The sequence below is a fragment of the Panthera onca genome, chromosome C1 (assembly GCF_046562875.1).
Source record: "Panthera onca isolate mPanOnc1 chromosome C1, mPanOnc1 haplotype 2, whole genome shotgun sequence".
In the NCBI taxonomy this organism is placed as follows: Eukaryota; Metazoa; Chordata; class Mammalia; order Carnivora; family Felidae; genus Panthera; species Panthera onca.
The window spans coordinates 2656660-2676524 of NC_138346.1; the positions used below are offsets into that span (position 1 = coordinate 2656660).

Sequence of the window (19865 nt, forward strand, 5' to 3'; positions counted from 1 at the left end):
GTCCTCCCGCCCTCCCCGGGACAGCCTGGCCGCCGGCCCGCGGCTCTGCGCCCCTCCCGGCCGGCCGGGCTCCCGAAGTCCGCGAGAGCCGCGCGTCCGCACCACGAACGCGCCCCGCGGCTCCGCGGGCAGAGGGCGAAGCCGCCGCCCGGCGCAGCCCGGCTCCGGCAGCCTCCCGCGCGGCCTCGGCCCCGCAGGGCGCACCGGGCAGAGGCTTCCCGTCCCTCCGCCCCTGCCGGCCGCCCGCCCGCGGCTCCTCCGATGCCCTCTCCCCCGACAGTCACCCACAGGCGCCAAGGATGGGGAAGGACGCCTGTCACCGGCCGCCACCCCACCCCACCGCCGACTGACACCCGGCGGGGAAGTCTGCAAGAGGCCGCAAGGGTGCCCCTGGGACCCGGGAGCTTCCCGGCCGACCCCCATCTGCCGCCGCGAGTCAACACGCACCCCGAGCACGCGGCCGCGGGCCGCGGGGCCTCCCCGAGGAGGGCGGCACGGGCCGCCCGCCCCCCCACACCCCCTTCCCGCCCCACCCCCACCCCCCCCCACCCCCGCCGCGGAGGGCGCCGGTCGCGCGCGCAGCACCTACCCTGGCGCGCGGGTCCGGACGTGGGTGGCGCGGCGCTAGTGGGAGGCCGACATGGACCACGCGCCCTCCATGCGCCACACGGAGAAGGCGTAGCTGAGGCGCTCGTGGGCCACGTAGCTGCAGCTGGCCATCTTATTGTCCATCTCGTCGCTCTGCAGGACCTGGTAGAGGAAGTCTATGTACCTGGCGGCCAGCTTGAGCGTCTGGATCTTGCTGAGCTTGTCCGAGGGCAGCGTGGGGATGATCTTGCGCAGCGCCGCGAAGGCCTCGTTCAGCGACTGGGTGCGCTGGCGCTCGCGCACGTTGGCCAGGATGCGCTGGCTCTGCAGCTCCTCGAAGGACTGCGCGCTCGGGCTGCCCTTCCTGCCGCGCTTGCCCGGGGTCGGACTGCCATCTTCGCTCGACTTCTTGCTGTAGCGCCGCTTCCGGCCGAAGCGCTTGGGCTGCCTCTCGAGCTCCTCCTCGCTGGTGCCCAGGCTGTCCACGGGGGACACGGGCGAGCTGGAGCCCTCCTCCATGGCGCCCGCCCGGCGCGCTTGGGGCTGGGGGCGGGGGGCGCGGGGCGGGGGGCGGGGAGGGGGGGGCGCCGGGCGCCGAGCGCGCGCCGCTGGCCAAGCCCGCGGTCGCCGAGCACACGCTCCCGGAGCTGCTGGAAAGGCTCTGATTTCAAGGCCGGCTCGTGCAAAACCGAGGTCTCCGGGAGAGGAAGTTATTCTAACTTTTTTGGAAACTCTAGCCGGGCTGGGTTGCTAAATAGTTGTCAGGAGCGAGGGCGGCGCGCTGATTGGCCGCGGCGGCCGGGGGCAGGACGAGCTCTGGGGCCTTCGCCGGCCGCCCCCGCCCCCCGGCGCGGCACTTTCAGTTTTGCCTCCCCCTTCGGCCCCGGCCGCGGCGGGCACCCCGGAGGCCGGGCCCTCTCGCGCGCCGCGCGCGCCCCCACCCCGGGATCCGACCACCCTCCGGCCGCCCGGCGCCCTGGGCATCGCGGACCCGCTTTGTCTGCCGCTTAACGTGCAGATCCGGCTCCGCCGAGGCTGCGGGATCTCCCGGGGGCGCGAGGGCGCGGGGGCGCGAGGGCGCGAGGGGCGCGGGAGCCGAGTCCTACCCTAGAGGCCGCTCCCAGGAGGTGAGGACCAGGCGGGGAGCCCCCGGGGGTGCCCCGGCCTGTGCGCTCTTGGCTGCCCAACCCCCGCCCCCGGGCGCGCCGCGAGCCCGCGCGGCGACCCTCACCCTCAGCCCGGGGTGGAGGACGTGCGCGGCCAAGGGTCCCGGCGCCCGGACTACGGGCGTGCGGACACCCGGGAGCCCGCGGAGATGCCGCTGGCCTCGCGCGCGCCGCGGGAATCAGGCCACGCGCGCCGGCTCTGCCCAGGCTTTGTGTCCGCTGTGGTTTCCCACCCTGACTTTCTGGGGATCCCCGGCCCCGACGCCCTTTGCAGACCCTCCTTCTAAGTGCTTTCTCACTGGAGCGCCGCAGCCGCGAGCCTCTGCGGGAGCGCCCGGTGCCCACCGCGCCCACCTGCTCGGCCCTGCCCGCGATGCCGGGTGCGGGGCGGGGGCGATCTTCAGGCCCCTCGCGCGGGGTCCCAGCCTCTGCGCTCCCCTTCTGCTTCGCGCGCCGGCGTGGGGACGGAGGGCAGTGTGGGGAGCTGCGCCGCCTCCCCTGCGCCGGGCGCCTGCGGCCAGGAGGGCGCGGGGCGGCGGGAGCGCGGGGCCCGGCCTCGGCGGGCGACACCGCGGACCCCGGCCCCGCGCCATCTGGACGCCGCGCGCGGGCGCGTTTGAAGTGGTCCGGGGGGCTCTTTGTTCGCCAGGCCGCTCTGGCTCGGGGCCTGGAGGTGGTTTACGGCTTTGATGCCTTTGAACCTATTCCCAGGTGACCCGGGCTCAATTAGGCCCGGGCCTGAGCCGGGCTGTCAGGCAAGCCGCGTGATCAAGGGCGGGCTGGGCCCTTTTATTGAAGTTGAACTCGGGGCGGCGGAGCGCTGGGCCTCCGCGGCTCCTGGGCCGCCGGGCGGGCCGCGACCACCGCGTTAGGAAACCCGCGGGCCGCTCAAGGGATCATTTCCCTAGCAGTGAGCGGAGCAGAGGCCTGGGAAGTTCAGGCCCTCGCACAGAGGTGGCCGTTGGCAGTTTCTGACCCACCCGCTGGCTTCATGATCCTGTGACTGAAGGGTCCTGCGCAGTCGGCTCGCGCAGCCCCACCCCGCCAGACCGCCCCTTCCCCTGCTCTGGGAAGGCCCGCAGTTGATCTGGCTTTCTGTATCGTTCTCTAAGCTTAGAAAGTAAATGTGAGGAACCAAAGAGGCCAAGAGGGAAGCCTGCTTCCCACCCGTCCTGCCGGCGCGAGGCACAGGCTTTCCAGGGCTTGCTGCTCCTTCCCAGACTCGCCTTGGACCCTCTGCCTGGCTCACCGCAGGACCTCAGCGATCTGCTGCCCTTTTCCAACTCCATGTGTCCCTACCTCTGGGGAGGCCGAAGACCCAGGCCCCCGTGCTGGCCCAGCTTAAATCAGCCCCGTGACAGACTCCCCACGCTGGAGGCTCCCCAAGCTGGAGACGGCAGATCCTGCCCTTGGAGTCTGCCCCGCCCCCCGCCCCCATCTCTGTCTCCTCCTGGTGATCCGCAGCAGGACACCTTCTAGAAGTCAGGTCTAAGAGTCAGTCATCTGCCTACATCGCAGCGGTAACCCAGGCAGGCTAGAGGCACACTGACAAAGGGCTGAAACCTAACGTCCAAGCCACACATCCCGTATAGGCAAGAGTCTCGTTTCAAAAATGGCCTTAAGAACGTCCCCCTGAGACATCACTCAGAAGCGCCTCTGACCAGTGTTGGTGGTCATTCTGTTTCTACCATTTCAACATTCTGTTTCTACCATTTCAACACTTCCTCCCCGTGCATGTGGCAGCTGGGTGCCCACTCTCCTTCCATCGTTCTTCTGTTGCTTCTCAAACTGCGGGGCATGGCAGGCCAAGATGACCTTCCTCCGACCTTGGCAGGCCCTGGGCTGCAGGAGCACTCTGGTGGCATGTGTAGGGGGAGGAGGGCCGTCCACTCTGCCCAGTCCTGTAGTCTGGTGCTGGATGTGTTTGGCTTTGCTGGGCAGCACAGTGTGTGGTCCCCTGGATGCCTAGAGTTTGGGTGTGAGCATCAGTTTTCAGGAGGGAGCACAGCAGGCGTGGCCCTGCCAGGGCAGCAGACCCCGGATTCCAGGGTGGTTCTAGAGCCACTGTTTTCCGGGTGCAGTAAGGCAGGAGCCCCAGTGCTGCGGCACGATCTGGAAGTGAGCTCGAGCTCTGCCCCAAGCCTGCTTACTCAGCTCCCTGGCAGGTTTAGCGTGGCCTCTGATAAGTCACTTCCCGTGTGGACCAGCCAGTGCAGGCCGGGCCATTCTCTACAAAGGAGCCCTGCCCGAGCCCCCACCCCCCCACCTCTGGACTGGGGTCTGGAAGGGGTGCACTAGGGCCCTCCCCAGGACGTGCGGGTTCTTGACAGCGTTAACGTTCACTTGTAATGTGGGCCAACGTTGTCCTTTGACACACTTGTGTGCCTTTAAGATCAAATCAAAGTTGTTCTTGCAACAAACTCACCTTATGAGTTTTTTGTCTTGGGATATACACCACGTTTCAATAAAACGCCACAGTGGAAATAAATGGCATAAATAGAATGGGAGAGAGAGAACAGGGTGTCGGGGTCTGGGACACAAGCCACGTTCTTCCGCATAAACTTTGGTTTATAAATTTGACTTTGGCATCATACGGATGTTTTACATAGTTATAAAAAAATTAAATCAGAATGAAAAATATTTTTTAAAAAACCCTAAAAGTCGAAAGCAGAATCAGACAATGTAGACGATTTTGTATCATCTCTGGGGCTCCCCCGGGGCACAGGAATCACTGAAGGTGGCCGTAAACACGGGAGTTGACTCTGTAGCCCTAACGGCATACGCTGCAAAGGCAAAAAGGACTTCAGGTGTCCTCAGCGTTCATGTTTCTGGTGACAATATTGCTGTTGTCATTCTGAACCTGTGAGCTAACGCCCGTCACCTGGTATGTTTCCGTCTGTGGGAATCAAGATCTCCAGCCTGAAAGAAAAGAGATACAAATATGAAATGAAACAAATTAGGCAAGAGCGTCCCATGTTGGAGTATCAGTATGAACTCGTGATGTGTTATCTCTGAAACAGTGCATTTCCTGACCCTGACCACTGGAAAGACCTAGAAAGGTTGATCCATCTGGTGGCAACGAGAGCCACGAGGGCTCAGATAGTGTTCTCTCCTGGAAGAAATGGCTGACTTCAGGTGTGGGGGAAACATGTGCGAGATGAGCGGAGGGTATCTTCCTGCGCCAGAAAACACGGAAGCGGTCACGGCAGGACTCGGGAATGCGTCGAAAGAGGCCTCCATTGGCCAAAGATAGTGCCGGGTAGGCATCGGTGAGAGCAAAAACTGTGACGGGCAGAAACACAGCAAATGGTAAAAATCCATGCGTGTATAATGTTAGTCAAATAAAAGACTTACTGGCCATCTTTGGCCGGTGATGGGAAATGCAGTCATGATTCTGGAAACTGGGGAGTGAAGGAAAAGAGGCAGCACCTAGCCAGGCTTTCTTACCAAATCACACTTCAGAGTAACAAGAGCTGATGAGCAAAGTCCTTCAGATGTCCCCCAGATAATAAATGAGGGTGGAACAGTAGGATTACATCATCAGTTTGCAAACCTCATCCATGCCAACCAACATGAGGGATTCCTACCAAATCTCCAGCCTCCGGACTCGGCGGCCAGTGCCCAGGAATCCAGCGCAGGCTCCTTGGACAGGTTAAATGGTGTCACACAGATGCAGTCCGGTCTGACGCTCCTGTTCTCAGAACCCCAAAAGGGCCTGTCTCACTTTTTGTAAAAGCCTGTGGTTACCGCGATCCGGAAAGCTGGTCGGCGTGACAGTGATAATGCCCTGTCACCGCCCTGATATCCTGTCCTGGGGCTCGGGCTCACTCCACCCCTGTCCCCACACAGCACCTGGACTCTTGCGTGAGCCTACCTGGAACTGTCCGCCCCGGGACGGCCACCTGGCTGGCTTCCTCACAGCCTTCAAGGCGGCATCGTTTCTACTGTCACATGGTGAACAGTGCACGAACTTAGCAACTGAACATGCCGCCCCTTGCCTTCGCCCCACCTGAGCCGGCTGGCAGAGCGCACTGTGTTCGGCTGGGTGGGTTTTGTCAGCCCTGCCTGGGGTCCCCTCGTGCCCCTTGCCTGAGACGCTTTTGGTCACAGATCCGCTTGAGAGGCCGTCAACTCTGCTCTCTCCAGGTGGCTTCCACAGCAGGTGGCTTCCACCCATTCTCACTGTGTCCTCGGGACTCACCCACAGCGTTCTCCAGCCTTTGCCTCTATGGAATTTGCCAATCTGCCCCTGAGCTAATGTCAATTACACGGCCAAGCCCAGATTCAAGAGTTTGAAAAGTTGATTGGCAGCTCTGTGTGTGTGTGTGCGTGTGTGTGTGCCTCTGTGTGTCTGTGTGTAGGTGGGGCCCTGTGCAGGTGTGTGCGTGTGTGTGTGCATGCCTGTGTGCGTATGTGTGGATGTGCCTGTATGTGTGCCTGTGTGTGCGTGTGTGTGTATGTGTAGGTGAGGCCCTGTGCAGGTGCGTGTGTGTGCATGCTGGTCAAGGAACCTGTTCTCTGTTCTCGCTCCTAGACTGACTCTAGGACAATCAGCCGGGGGCCCAGTCACATCTGGGGGGCCCCGGTATTCGTCACTGTTTCCTTTCTCTCCAGAGAGGCATTCTTCTACCTCCTGCCCTAGAGCCTCGGCCTGGGCTCCAGGGCCCTGGTGTGCAGGGAGGGAAAAGGCCCAGGCTGAGCTCCGGCCATTCAGAATGTGGATTTTCACACATTTGCCTGTTTTCAGTGCAGACCCTCCCACTTCCTCTCCTCTCAGCACCGCCTGGCACCCCGATCTGAGCCCTGTCTGCCTTCGATTCTCCAGGGTCACATCCAGCTCCCTCCAGGGCTGGGGAGAAGGCCTGCCCTGGCCTCTCAGGAAGGGCTGGTGGTGGGGGGGGGGGGGGGGGAGAATCCAGCAGGCACATCTGCTCTTGACATTGGCTGAGAGGTGGGGATGCTTCTGAGGGGGGCTCAGCCAGCTCGCTCTCCGGGCTGTGCCCTCCACCTGGGCTCTGGTCTCTGTGGTCCGCTAAGTCAGTCGACACTCCTCCTTCCACCTGCCCAGACAAGCCCGCTGTGGACTCCTCTCCTGTTTTCTTCGCAGTCTAGGTTTTCGCCTTTTCTGTTCCTTTAGCCCAATTTATAGGGATTTAAGGAGAGACCAGAAATGATATGCGCAAGCTGTTGTTTTCAGTTGGAAATTGCTCGAGATCATTGTTTAGGAGCTAAAATGCAGGTGCAGAGAGCAGGAGGCAGGAAGCTTGGCCCTCTTCCTGCACACCTTGCAAGGTTCCAGGGGGCCTTGGTAGCCAGGTTGCCCTGGGTCCCTCGGCCTCCACAGCTCTGATGGGCAACTATTCCCTGCCGATCCCTTCAGGATAGGAGACCCGGTGACATGCAGCAGGCTGGGGCCAGAAGCGAAACCCCACCTAGCGACCCAGGCTGTGAAAGCCAGCCCCTCCCTCCCCCATTCTATTCCACCGACAAGCACTCGTGTGCCCGGTGGTGCTGGGTACCCTCTGCCCCCGCCCAGGCCTGCCTCCAGGTCCTGCCAGAAGCCTTGCAACTGCATGGATTCTGAGGTTACCACCCACTGTTGTTCTAGCGGAGGCTGGATTTAATTTCACTTAACTTTAATTCACGAATCAGGAAGGCATGCTGTCCACCCCCCAACTCCCTTGCAAGAAATGCAACTAAGAAATGCAGGTCCTGATTATCCGAATGGAGACCTCATCTCCGTGGTTTAATATCATGTGAATAGAAGTTTGCTCAAGTAGTTAAGTTCTCACCGTCCCGCCCTGTTTGTTTTTAACCTTCAAATTTGTCGTTCACATCTTCTGCCTTCCCTTCTCCCTCGCCCACCCTGGCCCCAGCCTCTCCTCCCCAAACCTCGCACTTTCAGACGGAGACCAGCAGAGGCTGTTGACTGATGGATGGACAGAAAGTAGGACTCGTGGGGGACGGCTCCCCTCACCCCTGTACCCTGGTTACTCCCTAGTAAGAGCATACACCTCGTGGTGCACTGGAGGAAGAAATTAACAAAATACAGGAGATTATTTATTCAGTGCCTTTAAATTAAGTCTCACTCTGTGTTGAATAGGGTGCTAAGAAGTGCAGTAGGAGCCACGTAAACAGAGAGTGCATGCAGAGTGCAGCCCCGTGAGGGGCGTAGAAGAGAATGAACCAGACTGCGGAGAAGCCTGGGCGAGTGGGACAGGTGGGCGTGGGGAGCCGGGAAAGACATCAGCAAAGGTGGAGTAAGTTGGCCATGAGAGGAGAGAGAAGTGCGTTCAGACAAAGAGATAAAAATGTGTCAAGACCCAGAGGGGTGAAGCGCGGTGGTGTCCCTGCAGTGGGGATGTCCCTGTGGCTGAGAGCTCAGGGGCTCAGTGGCCAGTACTCCTTGGTCGCAGGTGATAAAAATATACCCCAAACCTGCTTAACAAAAAAGGAATCTGTTGGTTCACTACTGAGGAAGCTCAGGCTCAGGCTGGCTTCAGGCTTAGCTGGATCCAGGAGTTTCAATGCTGTTGTGTCTCTTCTCCTTCTGTCCTTCAGCTCTGCTTCCCTCTGTGTGAAGCTCGCTCTCTCTTGGTACAAGAGGGGTCGTCCTTTGTGCCCCAAGATGACGGGCATGTAGGGTCATATCCTCCAGGAACAGCAATGCTTATTAAATATAATCTTCCCTCTTGTTCCAGCAGAGAAGTCGGGCATGGGACCCTGACTGGCTGGGCTTTCCCCATGTGTCCTGGGGCCTGGGAGACCTGATAAACCAGCTGGGTTGTATGCTTGCTGTCATGATGGGATGGGACCAGAAGGGCAGGTTGGGGGCCCCTGTGGGTGGGGGAGTTCCCACTGGGAGAGACGCGGGACCCACGAACAAGGGGAGTCCGCTGTGGTGTGCAGAGGCACCACGGAGGAAGCTTGAGTGAGGCCAGGCTCTCAAGGGTCTCATAGGACCAGCTACTGAGTTTGGATTTCCTTGTGGAGGCAATGCGAACCAAAGGAGGGGTCTAAGGAAAGACGTCATGACCAGCTTTTATTATGGGAACAGCTGAAAGATAACAGCCGACTAAGAGGCTGTTGCAAAAGCCCAGCCAGCCTACCAATGAACAGAGGAACCAGGGAACCACAGAACCATGGAACTGGGAAAACAGGAACCAGCGAACCATAGAACCACAGACCTGGGAAACTAGGGAACCATAGACCGTAGGACCAGGGAACAAGGGAGCCACAGAACCACAGAACTAGGGATCCATGGAAACATGGAACCACAGAACCATAAAACCCGGGAAATAGGGAACCACGGAACCACAGAACCAGGGAACTGAGAAAGTGAAGAAGGTCAGGGCCGAGGTGGGGCAGGGGCAGGGCAAAGGAGGGTTTAAGAGGGAGAAGCTGCAGGATTTGACTTCTGTTACCATGATTCTGAATCCCCCCAAATTAGGTTTGGAATTAAGCAGGGAGGTTCCATACACCCATTTCTCCTCTTGCTGTCTATAATTATGCTTCTGTTTTGAGATACACTCGTTAAAAACTGGAATCTAAACTTTATCGTGTTAGGAACGATAAACACACACACATACACACACATGAACACATTCACATCTACACATGTGCACACACATTCACACTCATGCACACACACACGAACTCTCTATAATCCCGTCTTTCCTCTCTGGCCCAAGTTTATCGTGATAAACTACTTTATCATGTAAGGAAAAAAAGTAAAAACTCAACCACAACCAGGCTGGGCAGAAGGGCAGAAACAGAGCGGGATGGAGAGGAGTTAGGATTCTGCTTTCTGTCCACGACCAGGGGATGGCACCCTTTCCTCTCCGTGGGACTCAGTTTCCCCTCTTGTGAAAAAAAAATGGGTTGGGTGAATGATTCTCAAGGTTTCCTTAACATAACGATGTCTAGAAACTGAAATCTGTTTGGGAACTTAAGCTGCGTGCCACACTCCGATATTTAGCGGTGTTTTAGAAAGGGTGGGGGGCACTTCCAAGCCTTGGGGAGTGTGATTTTCCTTAATCTGCCTAAATAATGTGCAGGGGAGCTTTTGGTGACCGCACATGCCCTGACCCCTCATAAAGTCCCTGCCCCATTGTGGCCTGGCCATAAACTTTCCTGAAAAGGTCATGTGAATTTATCGTCCCGAATACTTTATAATTAGAAATTATGGTCTGTCTGCCACACGACACTTTTGAGCTCTGGCAGATCTTAAATTAAGACCATATAAACATTTTAAAATGTCCTTCAGAAAACTTTCAATTCATTCGTTGAAATTTTTACTTAAGTCCTGAACACCTACCGAAATAAACATATAGGTTTGATCTTCAGTGTTTTAAGGACTAAACTTGCCATCAAACTTGTCTGTTAAAACTCTGATGATATCTTGAACATAAAAACACATGGAAGGAGTCTGTCCGGGGGATGGCTCTGGGTGCATGGCAAATTTCTCTTTTATGGAGGTCACCAGAGCAGGGGGAGCCGCAACGCAGAGCTCTCCCAAGGGACCAGGACAGAGAGCAATTGGATGTCCGCGTTTAAAGAAGGAAACGCGTGTGTGTACTCGTGTGTGCATGTGATTGTGTATTCGTGTGTGCACGTGGGAATGTGTGTGCACGTGGTTGTGTTCATGTGTGTGTGCGTGCACACGTGAGTGTGTTCGTGTGTGCATGTGTGTGTGCATATGCATTTGTGCATGTGATTGTGTATTCGTGTGTGTGCATGTGGGAATGTTTGTGTGCATGTATGCTCCTGTGTATGTGTGCATGTGCATGTATGTGCATGTGATTGTGTATTCGTGGGAGAGATGTGTGTGTGTGTGCTCGTGTGTTCGTGTGTGTTCATGCGTCTGCACATGTGTGCATGTGAGTGCGTTTGTGTGTATACGTGTGTGCATGTGCTTGTATGTGCATGTGATTGTGTTCGAGTGTGAATGTGTGTGCACATGTGTACATGTGAGTGTGTTCGTGTGTGTGTGCATGTGTGTGTGTTTACGTGGGGATATGGGGTGAGACATAACTTCTCTAGGCTACACATTTTTAAAAAGACTGTTCATTATTCCACTTGACTCCATTTTCTGACTTTATTTCTTTATCTTCCCAAAGAAGGCGAATAAGTAACAACCCAGGAGCCCCCTGGAGGGAAATGGGGGGTGGGGGGCACGGGAAGTGCTGCGGGGCTGTGAGACCCGCCTGGTCCAGGCTTCTCTCTGTAATCCCGTCTTTCCTCTCTGGCCCTGATGACTTTTCCTTCCTCCCCCTCAAAAAGGCTCTCGTGCCTAACCTCCTGGGAGATATTATCTAAACTCTGAAAATAAAGTGAAACTAGCTAGCTTTATTTTATTTGTGTGACCGATTCTTTTTTCCCCCTTGAGGAAAAATTAATGAGCACCAGTACCAAAGCATGAAAGTAGCACCTTTATTTCCCTGAGCCAGACAGGAATATTCCGTGTGTAAACTGTGTTGTATCTTTCCGGGCGTATGATTGGTGTCGATCCTCTACCTCGGGCAGCTAGCTCACGACTGAGCACTTCATACCATGATCATTCCTATTTGGGCTGTACGGAGGTTTGCAATTTCAGAGAAATAAAATGATTGCACTAATTTTCCATTTTAAAACTTATTTGTGTAAGGAATCTGGAATATTGTATTTTCTTCTAGGGAAGTTCCACAAGTAGTATTCTGATACCTCATCAATAACAATACAAGACATGGGAATCTTCAAATAACTAGATTTGTTTTAATGCTCCAATTTAAGGGGAATGGTCAGCTCCATGAAAAGGAAGCATTGTTGCGGGGAAGAGAAGAGAGAAGGTGAAGGATTTGGTAACATTTAGTAAAACACAAACAGAACCCGCCCCTCGTTTCCCATGTGATCACAACTTCCTCTACCTTTCTTGTTGCATGACTTAAGACAGGGAGACCCTCCTCAAGTATGTTCCACAAACTAAATCAGGGAAGAGTATATGTCTAAAGTACGGGATGGAGGGGCACCTGGGTGGCTCAGTTGGTTAAGCATCCGACTTCAGCTCAGGTCATGATCTCAGGGTTCATGAGTTCGAGCCCCATGTCAGGCTCTGTGCTGACAGCTCAGAGCCTGGAGTCTTCTTCAGATTCTGTGTCTCTCTGTCTCTGCCCCTCTCCTGCTCATGTGCTCTCTCTCTCTCTCTCAAAGAATAAATAAACATTTTAAAAATGTTTTTAAGTATGGGGTAGAAAAATGGGTCTCAGGTAATCAAGCCATTTTTCAAGGCATAATACATTTACACTGAAATGTACCCATGTTAAGTTTAAAATTGGTTACTTTTGGGCAAATATGGAACCACCTTCACAATCAAGAACATTTCTATCACTCCAGAAAGTTCCCTGGTGCCCTGTGCAGTCAATTGCGCCCCCTACCCAGCCAATAACAACCACTGATCTAATTTATGTTCCTGTTTTGCTTTTTGCAGAAAGTCATAAAAATGAAGTCACACAGGACATAGTCTTTCGTGTCTGGCTTTTTACACTTAGAATATTGCTTTTAGGATTCATCCACATTGTTGCATGTATCGACATTTATTCCTTTTTATTGCTGAGTGTCCTATTATATGACACCACAGTTTGTTTATCCAGCCGTCAGTTGATGGAACTTCAGGTTGTTTCCAGGCTTTGGAGATTTGTGAAAAAAAGCTGCATTCTGGTCATTGTTTAGACATGTTTCCTTCTCCCTCAGGTAAATTTCTGGGAGCAAGATCACGGAGTCCTATGTACGTGTGTGCTTAACTTTGGGAGAAACTGGCGAGCTGCTTTCCAGAATGGCTGGATCATCTGCTGTGTCCCACCAATGATGCATAAAGGTTCAGCTGCAGATGGCTATGATCAGAAAATAGAAACTCATACGTGTTGGCAAAGATGCGGAGACATCGGAATCCTCGTGCTTTGCTGGTGGGAATGTAGGATAGCACAGGGGGTGTGAATGACAGTTTGGTGGCTCCTCAAAAAGTTAAATATAGCATGACCATAAGATCCAACAACTCTACCCTTGAGTCCATCCTCAAAAGAATTGAAAACAGGTGTTCAGACAAAACCTTGTCCGCAAGTGTTCACGGCAGCATTATTCACAATGGCCCAAATATGGAAATAACCCAAACGTCCCAAGTGGACGGTCAGATAAATAAAGTGTGGTGCAACCCTACAGCAGATTATGATTCAGGTATATGAAGGAGTGAGGTGCTGACTCATGCAACAACATGGACGGAACTTGAAACCATTGTGCTAGATGAAAGAAGCCAGGAAAAAAAAAAGGTTACATGTCACAGGGTTTCGTTCACATGGATTGTCCAGAACAGGCAAATTTGTAGAGACAGAAAGCAGATTAGTAGTTGTCAGGGGGTGGGAGGAGGAGGTGTTACTAATCACGTTTTTTTTTTAATTTTCTGTATTTTATGATGCTTTGACATTCGGGGACCTCAGGCGGGGAGGATTGCCCCTCCCAGAGAGTTAGCAGATTCCTGAAGATGGCAAACAACTTGCCTGAGAGTAGGTACACCTTTGATGTGCAAACCCAACACCCTGAGGGCATCCCCCCCACACACACCTCATTTTTATCAGACTCCGGGTCTGCAAAGTGTTCCTTGCTCCAAATCACCCAGGGCCAGTTACTGACAAGTAGGAACCTTCTCGATGGACCAGAGCCTGCTCAAGTATTAAACTATCCAAGCCCAACTGGCCAGCTTTTTGACCCAGCCTCACCTTGCCTTTCTTGAAAAAAACATAATAAAGGCTCTTGCCCATGTCCCCCTGCCCAGTTCTGCCTCCTGGCTGACCCTGGTGCTTCCCCTTGTGGCCCTGCATGGCATGCCCTGCTTCTGTTTCTATAGATCTGTGAGTGTGAAAACCTCTTCCTTCATGACAATCATTTCTGTCTGTGTGTCCTACTGAGTAAATAAATCCCAGGAACATTTTATTTTGGGGGGGGGGGGGTCGAGGGGCAGAATAGGAAGTGACTGTTTAACGGGTATAGGGTTTCCATTGGGATGATAAAATATTCTGGAATTAGGTGATAGAAATGGCTGCAGAACACTATGAATGTGGTAATTGTCTAATGGCAGATTTTATGTTATGTGTCCGTAATAGTCATCTCCAGAGAAACAGGACGTATGTATACATCCAAAGATATTCATTACGAGAAATCGGCTAAAGCAATTATGAGGGTCGAGAACTGCCACGGTATGCCATCTGCAAGCTGGAGACCAGGAAAGCTGGTGCTGTCGTTTCAGTCTGAGTGTGAGGACAGGAGGCAAAGGAAGTTAATTCCTCCCCTCCCCCACCTCTTTGTTCTGTCCAGGCCCTCAGCTGATTGGGCAAGGCCCACCCACATGGGGAAGAGCCACCCGCTTTTCTCTACCACTTCAGATGCTAATCTCATCTGGAAACACCTGCACAGACACAGACAGGAATCATCGGAGTGTATTTCACCAAGATGAAGAAACGAAAAAACAAAGTCCGCTCCTCTACGTCTCCGTCAGCACTTGCTACTTTCAGCCTCCTCCATTTCAGCCATCCAGTAGGTGCATCGTATCTCATTGTGGTTTTAAAGAATCTTTCCATAATGACTCATCAAGTTGGCATTTTTTTTCCTACCAAATGTTATTCTTACTCTGAAACAACTTTGGATCCACATAAAAGTTGCCCAGAGTCCCCTCTGCCTTCGATTCCGTTTCCTCTAATCTTACAAACCCAGGGTGTGGTTGTGGAGACCAGGACATGGGCATTGGTACACTTCCATGAACTAACCAATCTAGACACTGATTTGCCTGTTTTCCCACTAGTCTTCCTTTTCTTGTCCAGGATCCAGTCCTGGCTCCCACCTCTCATTTAGCTGTCAGATTTCCTTGATTTTCTCTAACCTGTGACAGTTCCTCTTTCTTTGGCTTTCCTGACTTCAACGCTTTTGACGAGTTCCCGTCAGTTATTTTAAAGAATGTCCCTCAAAGTGACCTCTTCTGATGTCTCCTTATAACTAGACAGCGTCTGTGCATGTGGGGCAAGAATACCACAGGAGTGATGCATGACGTCGATGTGTGATCCCTCAATCCAGTGGCATCTACCACATTTCTCCACTGTCAGGTCACTTTTTCCTTTGCAAGCAAATTACTCATTCCAAATTAGTAACTATCTTGTGGGGAGACGCACAGAGACTAGGCAAAATCCCATGTTTCTTCATTGTTTTCACTCAGCAACTCTAGCATCTATCTATGCTTCCTGCCTGCAATTATTATCATATTATTTGCATAACAGTGATTTTCTATTTCCCTTATGTCTTGTACAATTATTAATTAGAATTCCACTGTGAGGAAGGGCAGTGTCTTCTCCCCCATTTATTTATTCAATGTTTATGTGTACTGGTACTGACTCGAGGGTATTTACTTGACACTGTGGGTCATGATCTAATGCTACCACTGTTGATTTGACTGTTCCAATTGTCCCCACTCTGTCACCGAGACCCCTTCACACCAGCTCCTCCTTCCTTGGCTATGGCCCTGTCATTTTCTGAGTGCCTTCTTAGTTTTCCACATTTTAAGTATTTCCAGACTTGATGAACGTCTTTTAATGCACTTACTTGTCATTTGTGTGTCTTCTTTGGTGAAGTGTCTGTTCAAATATTTTGCTCATTTTTGATTCGGTCATTTGTCTCTTTACTATTGAATTGTAAGAAATTTTTTGCCATCCATTCTGGATAGAAGTTCTTTGTTTAATATGCATTTTGCTAATGTTTTATTCCAGTTTTCATATTGCTGTTTCATTTCTTAACAGTGTGTTTCAAAGAACCAAAGCTTTCAATTTCAATGAAGTCAAATTTATTACTTTTTTATGGTTTGTGCTTCTTGTATCACATCTAAGAAATCTTTGCCTGACTCAATGTCAAAAAGGTCTTCTACATATTCTAGAATTTTTACTGCTTTAGCTCCAGTATTCAGGATTCATGTGATTCATATCTCGTTACTTTTTTTTTTTTTTTTTTTGAGAGACAGAGAGAGAGAGAGTGGGATCCGGAGGGGAGAAGAGGAAGAGAGAATCTTAATCAGGCTCCACATTCACACAGAGCCAACCTGGGGCTCGATTCCACGAGCCCTGGGGATCATGACCCAAGCCAAAATCAAGAGTCGGACACTCAACCAACTGAGCCACCCAGGAGCCCCTAGTTACTTTTTATACACACTGTGAGGTAATAGTTGGGTTTACTTCTATTGCATATTGATGTCTAATTGTTCCAGTACCCACTACTGAAAAGACTATTCTTTCCCAATTGATTTTCTTTGCAAATTGGTCAAAAATCAAGGGAGTGTACATGTGTGAGAATATTTCTAGACTCTGTATTTTGTTCCATTAATATGCACGCCTGTCTTTACATTAATAACACACTGTCTTGGTTTCTGTGATTCTTTTTTTAATGTTTATTTATTTTTGAGAGAGATAGAGAGAGACCAAGTGCAAGTGAGAGAGGGGCAGAGAGAGAGGGAGACACTGAATCCAAAGCAGGCTCCAGGCTCCGAGCTTTCAGCACAGAGCCCGACGCGGGGATCGAACTCACAGACTGAGAGATCATGACCTGAGCCGAAGTTGGATGCTCAACCGACTGAGCCACCCAGGTGCCCCTTGGTTTCTGTGATTCTAAAGTGAGTCTTAAAGTAACGTAGTGGGAGTCTTCTAGCTTTGCTCTTTGATTTCAGAGTTGTCCTGACTCTTCCAGGTCCTTCACATTTTCATGTAAACTTTAGAATCTGAATTTCTACCAAAAAAAAAAAAAAACCTGCTGGTATTTTGACTGAGATTACACTGAATCTACAGCTCAGTTTGGTGAGATCTTAACAATATTGAGTCTTTGAATCCACGCCCTTGGAGTATCTGCATTTATGTAGGGTTTATTTCATTATTTCACCAGTATTCTGCACTTCTCAGCAAACAGATCTGGTACACATATTGGTAGATTTATATCTATGCATTTATTTATGTTCTGCGTGTTGGTCTGGCACCATTGTAAATACAACTTTCAAAGTTTCTTGGTTTTGAATTGTTCATTGATAGTATATAGACATTGCATTGACTATTGTACGCGGATATTTGATCTTATGGCCATGTTAAACTCACTCCCTGTTCTAGGAGCTTTTTATGTGTAAATTCTTCGGGATTTTCTACATCAACAATCCTGTTGTCTGTAAGTTGTTTCCACTCTTTCTTATCTATGTGTCTTTTGTTGAATTTTCATGCTTATTGCATGGAGTAGGACCTTCAGCCCAAGGTTGAAAAAAACAGTGAGTGGAAATCCTTGCCTTTGTCTCACCTGCAGAGGGAAAGCTTTCAGTTTTTTTGCCGCTGAGTATGATGTTAGATAGAGGTGTTTCATGGATTATCTTTATCGGGTTGAGGAAGCTCTCTTCTATTTTTAGCTTTCTAAGAGTTTCAACGGTGCATAAATATTGAAGTTTACCAGACTCCATCTATTTGAGTTGGTGATACTGTTTTCTCTTTTTAGTCTGCTAGTATGGCAAATTCCATTAACTGATTTTTGTTGTTGTTGTTCATTGATTTTTAAATGCCAAAAAAACCTGCATCCTTGGTATAAACCCTGTTTACACATGATATGCTGTCCTTTCTGTATATTGCTTGATTCAAGCTGTTAATATGTTGTTAAGGGGCTTTGTATCTAATGTGGTTTATTGGTCTGTTTATTTTTTTTTCTTCATAATACCTTTCCTTGGTTGGGGTACAGAGTAACACTGGCCTCACCAAATGGGTTGGGGAGTGTGTCCTCCACTACTATCTTCTGGAAGAGATTGTGTAAATTTGTGTTATTTCTCCCTTAAATGTTTGGTGATATGTGTCCACGAAGTCACACAGGCCTATGCTTTTCTTTGTGGAATCCAAAGAATTAAGTCAATGATAAATTCAGTTTCTATATTAGATGTAGACTTATTCAGGTCATCTGCTTCTTCTTGGGAGAATTTTGGCAGCTTGTGTCTTTAAAGGAAGTGTCCATTTCGTCTGAGTTACACATGTTATTACTGTGAGGTTTTAATAATCTTCTCTTATCATCCCTTTCATTTTCAATCTGCCTCATTTCTAATATCTGTACCTTGTTTTCTTTCTTTTTTCTTATTTGGCCTGGATAAGTGGTTATCAATTGATTACCTTCACTGATTTTTTTTCCTGCTGTTTTTCTGTTTCTATTTTGTTTACTTCTGGTATTATCATTATTCCCTTCCTTCTGCTCGCTCTGGATTTGATTTGCTCTTTTCCTTTTTTATAGTTCAGTAAGATGGAAATGGAGGCAGCTGATTTCTTTCCTCTTTACCAATGCAAGTAGTTAATGATATAAGCTGACCTCTAAGCCCTTCTTCACCTGCAGCCTACAGATTTTGATATGTTGTATTTTCATTTTCATTTTTTAATTCCAATATTTTTCTCATTTATATTGTATTTCTTCTTTGACCTAAGGACTGCCTACTGTTTAATAGCTAAATATTGGGATTTTTCAAGTATTGTTCTGTTGATTTCTGGGTTAACTGCACCATGGTTAGAAAATGTACTTTGTGCTATTTAAACCCTTTTACTCTTATTGTGTTTGGTTTATGGCTCAGAATATGTTCCATCTCAACAAATATTCTGTGTGCACTTTCAAATAACATTGGCTGGAGCATTCTGAAACATGCCCAGTTAGGTCACGTTGGCCGATACTGCTTTTCAAATCCTCTACAGCCTTACTGACTTTGTATGTGTTGTTCCCTATCAGTTACGGAGAGAGGAGCTGAGATCTCCAACCACCATGGTGGATTTGTCCGTTTCTCGTCTTACTACTCTCAGCTTCTGCTTTATGCATTTGAAGCTTCGTCAGCGGGGGCAACTAGAATTTCCATGACTTCTTGATGAACTGACCAGTGAACCAGTTTGAAATGCTCCTCTCTCTGCTTTCTCCTTGTGATGGTTCTTACTCTGAATTTTAGTCTTTCTGATACTGATAGAACCACTTCAGCTTTCTTCTGATTAGTATTTACATGTAATATCTTATTCTATCCCTTTACTTATAACCTCGCTGTCTTTGTATCTTAAAAAGCTTTGTAAAGCACATAGTTGGATCTTGCTTTCTTTCCAGTATTGGTTTCTGATGTTTAAATGGAGAGATTACATTCAATGTCAGCAGTTATATGGTTGAATTTAAATCTATATCTTGTTTGTTTTCTATCTATTCCATCTGTACCTTGTTCCTTTTTTCCTATTTTCTTGCCTTCTTTTAGATTTATTAAATGTTTTTGTGTATTCACTTCTACCTTCCATTTGGCTTATTTCTACAATCTCTCCCTCCCACACATGGTTGTCCTGGAGATCTCACTAAGCATCTTTACCGCAATCTATCTTTAAATACTGTCAACAACAGTATGCTTCCATTTCTGCCTTCTTTTTAAAAATTTTTTAATGTTTATTTATTTTTGAGAGAGAGTGAGCAGGGAAGGGGCAGAGATAGAGAGGCAGACCCAGAATCAGAAGCAGGCTCCAGGCTCCGAGCTGTCAGCACAGAGCCTGACGCGGGGCTCGAACCCACAAACGGTGAGATCATGACCTGAGCCAAAGTCAGAAGCTCAACTGACTGAGCCCCCCCCCCAGGGCCTCCCCCATTTCTACCTTCTTACTGTTTGTGTTTTTGTGTCTATACATGTTTTAAATTCTACCACACGTTATTACTTGTTTTGGATAATTGATTATCTTTGAAAAAGATTAAAATATAATTTTACGTTCACCCATTTTTGCCAATTCTGAGAGTCCTCATCCATTCGCGTAGATCCAAATATGTGCCTTATACTGCTGATCTCATACCGTGTCTGCCTGAAGAACTTCCTCTAATATTTCTTTGTGGTGCAAGTAGGCAGGGAATCAATTCACTCAGGTTTCATCGGTCTTGAAAAGTGTCCGTTTTGCTTTCCCAGGGGAGATGGTGCCCCTTCCTCTCCCCTGAGGCAGACCATCTCTTCCTGGGCCCTGGGGGCCAGCTCTGTCCCAGCTTGGCCTTTGCTCCACAGCAGAGAAGACTCCCTGAAGCAGGAGGAGAATCGTCCCTGTG

The 19865-nt window shown here is 50.4% G+C and overlaps 1 protein-coding gene across 2 annotated transcripts in view; it reads right to left on the reverse strand.

The window, feature by feature from the left end:
* Positions 1-1322, reverse strand: part of TWIST2 (twist family bHLH transcription factor 2) — a 50421-nt gene extending 49099 nt beyond the window's left edge. The window contains exon 1 of one of the 2 annotated variants that reach the window (XM_060624324.3): positions 590-1320. In XM_060624324.3, coding sequence (XP_060480307.1) covers positions 625-1107 — 483 coding nt within the window. In that variant the 5' untranslated portion in view covers positions 1108-1320 and the 3' untranslated portion in view covers positions 590-624. Of the gene's footprint in view, positions 1-589 lie in introns of both variants that reach the window. The other variant, XM_078450677.2, reaches the window with a different exon arrangement.
* Between the last annotated feature and the right edge of the window lie 18543 nt (positions 1323-19865).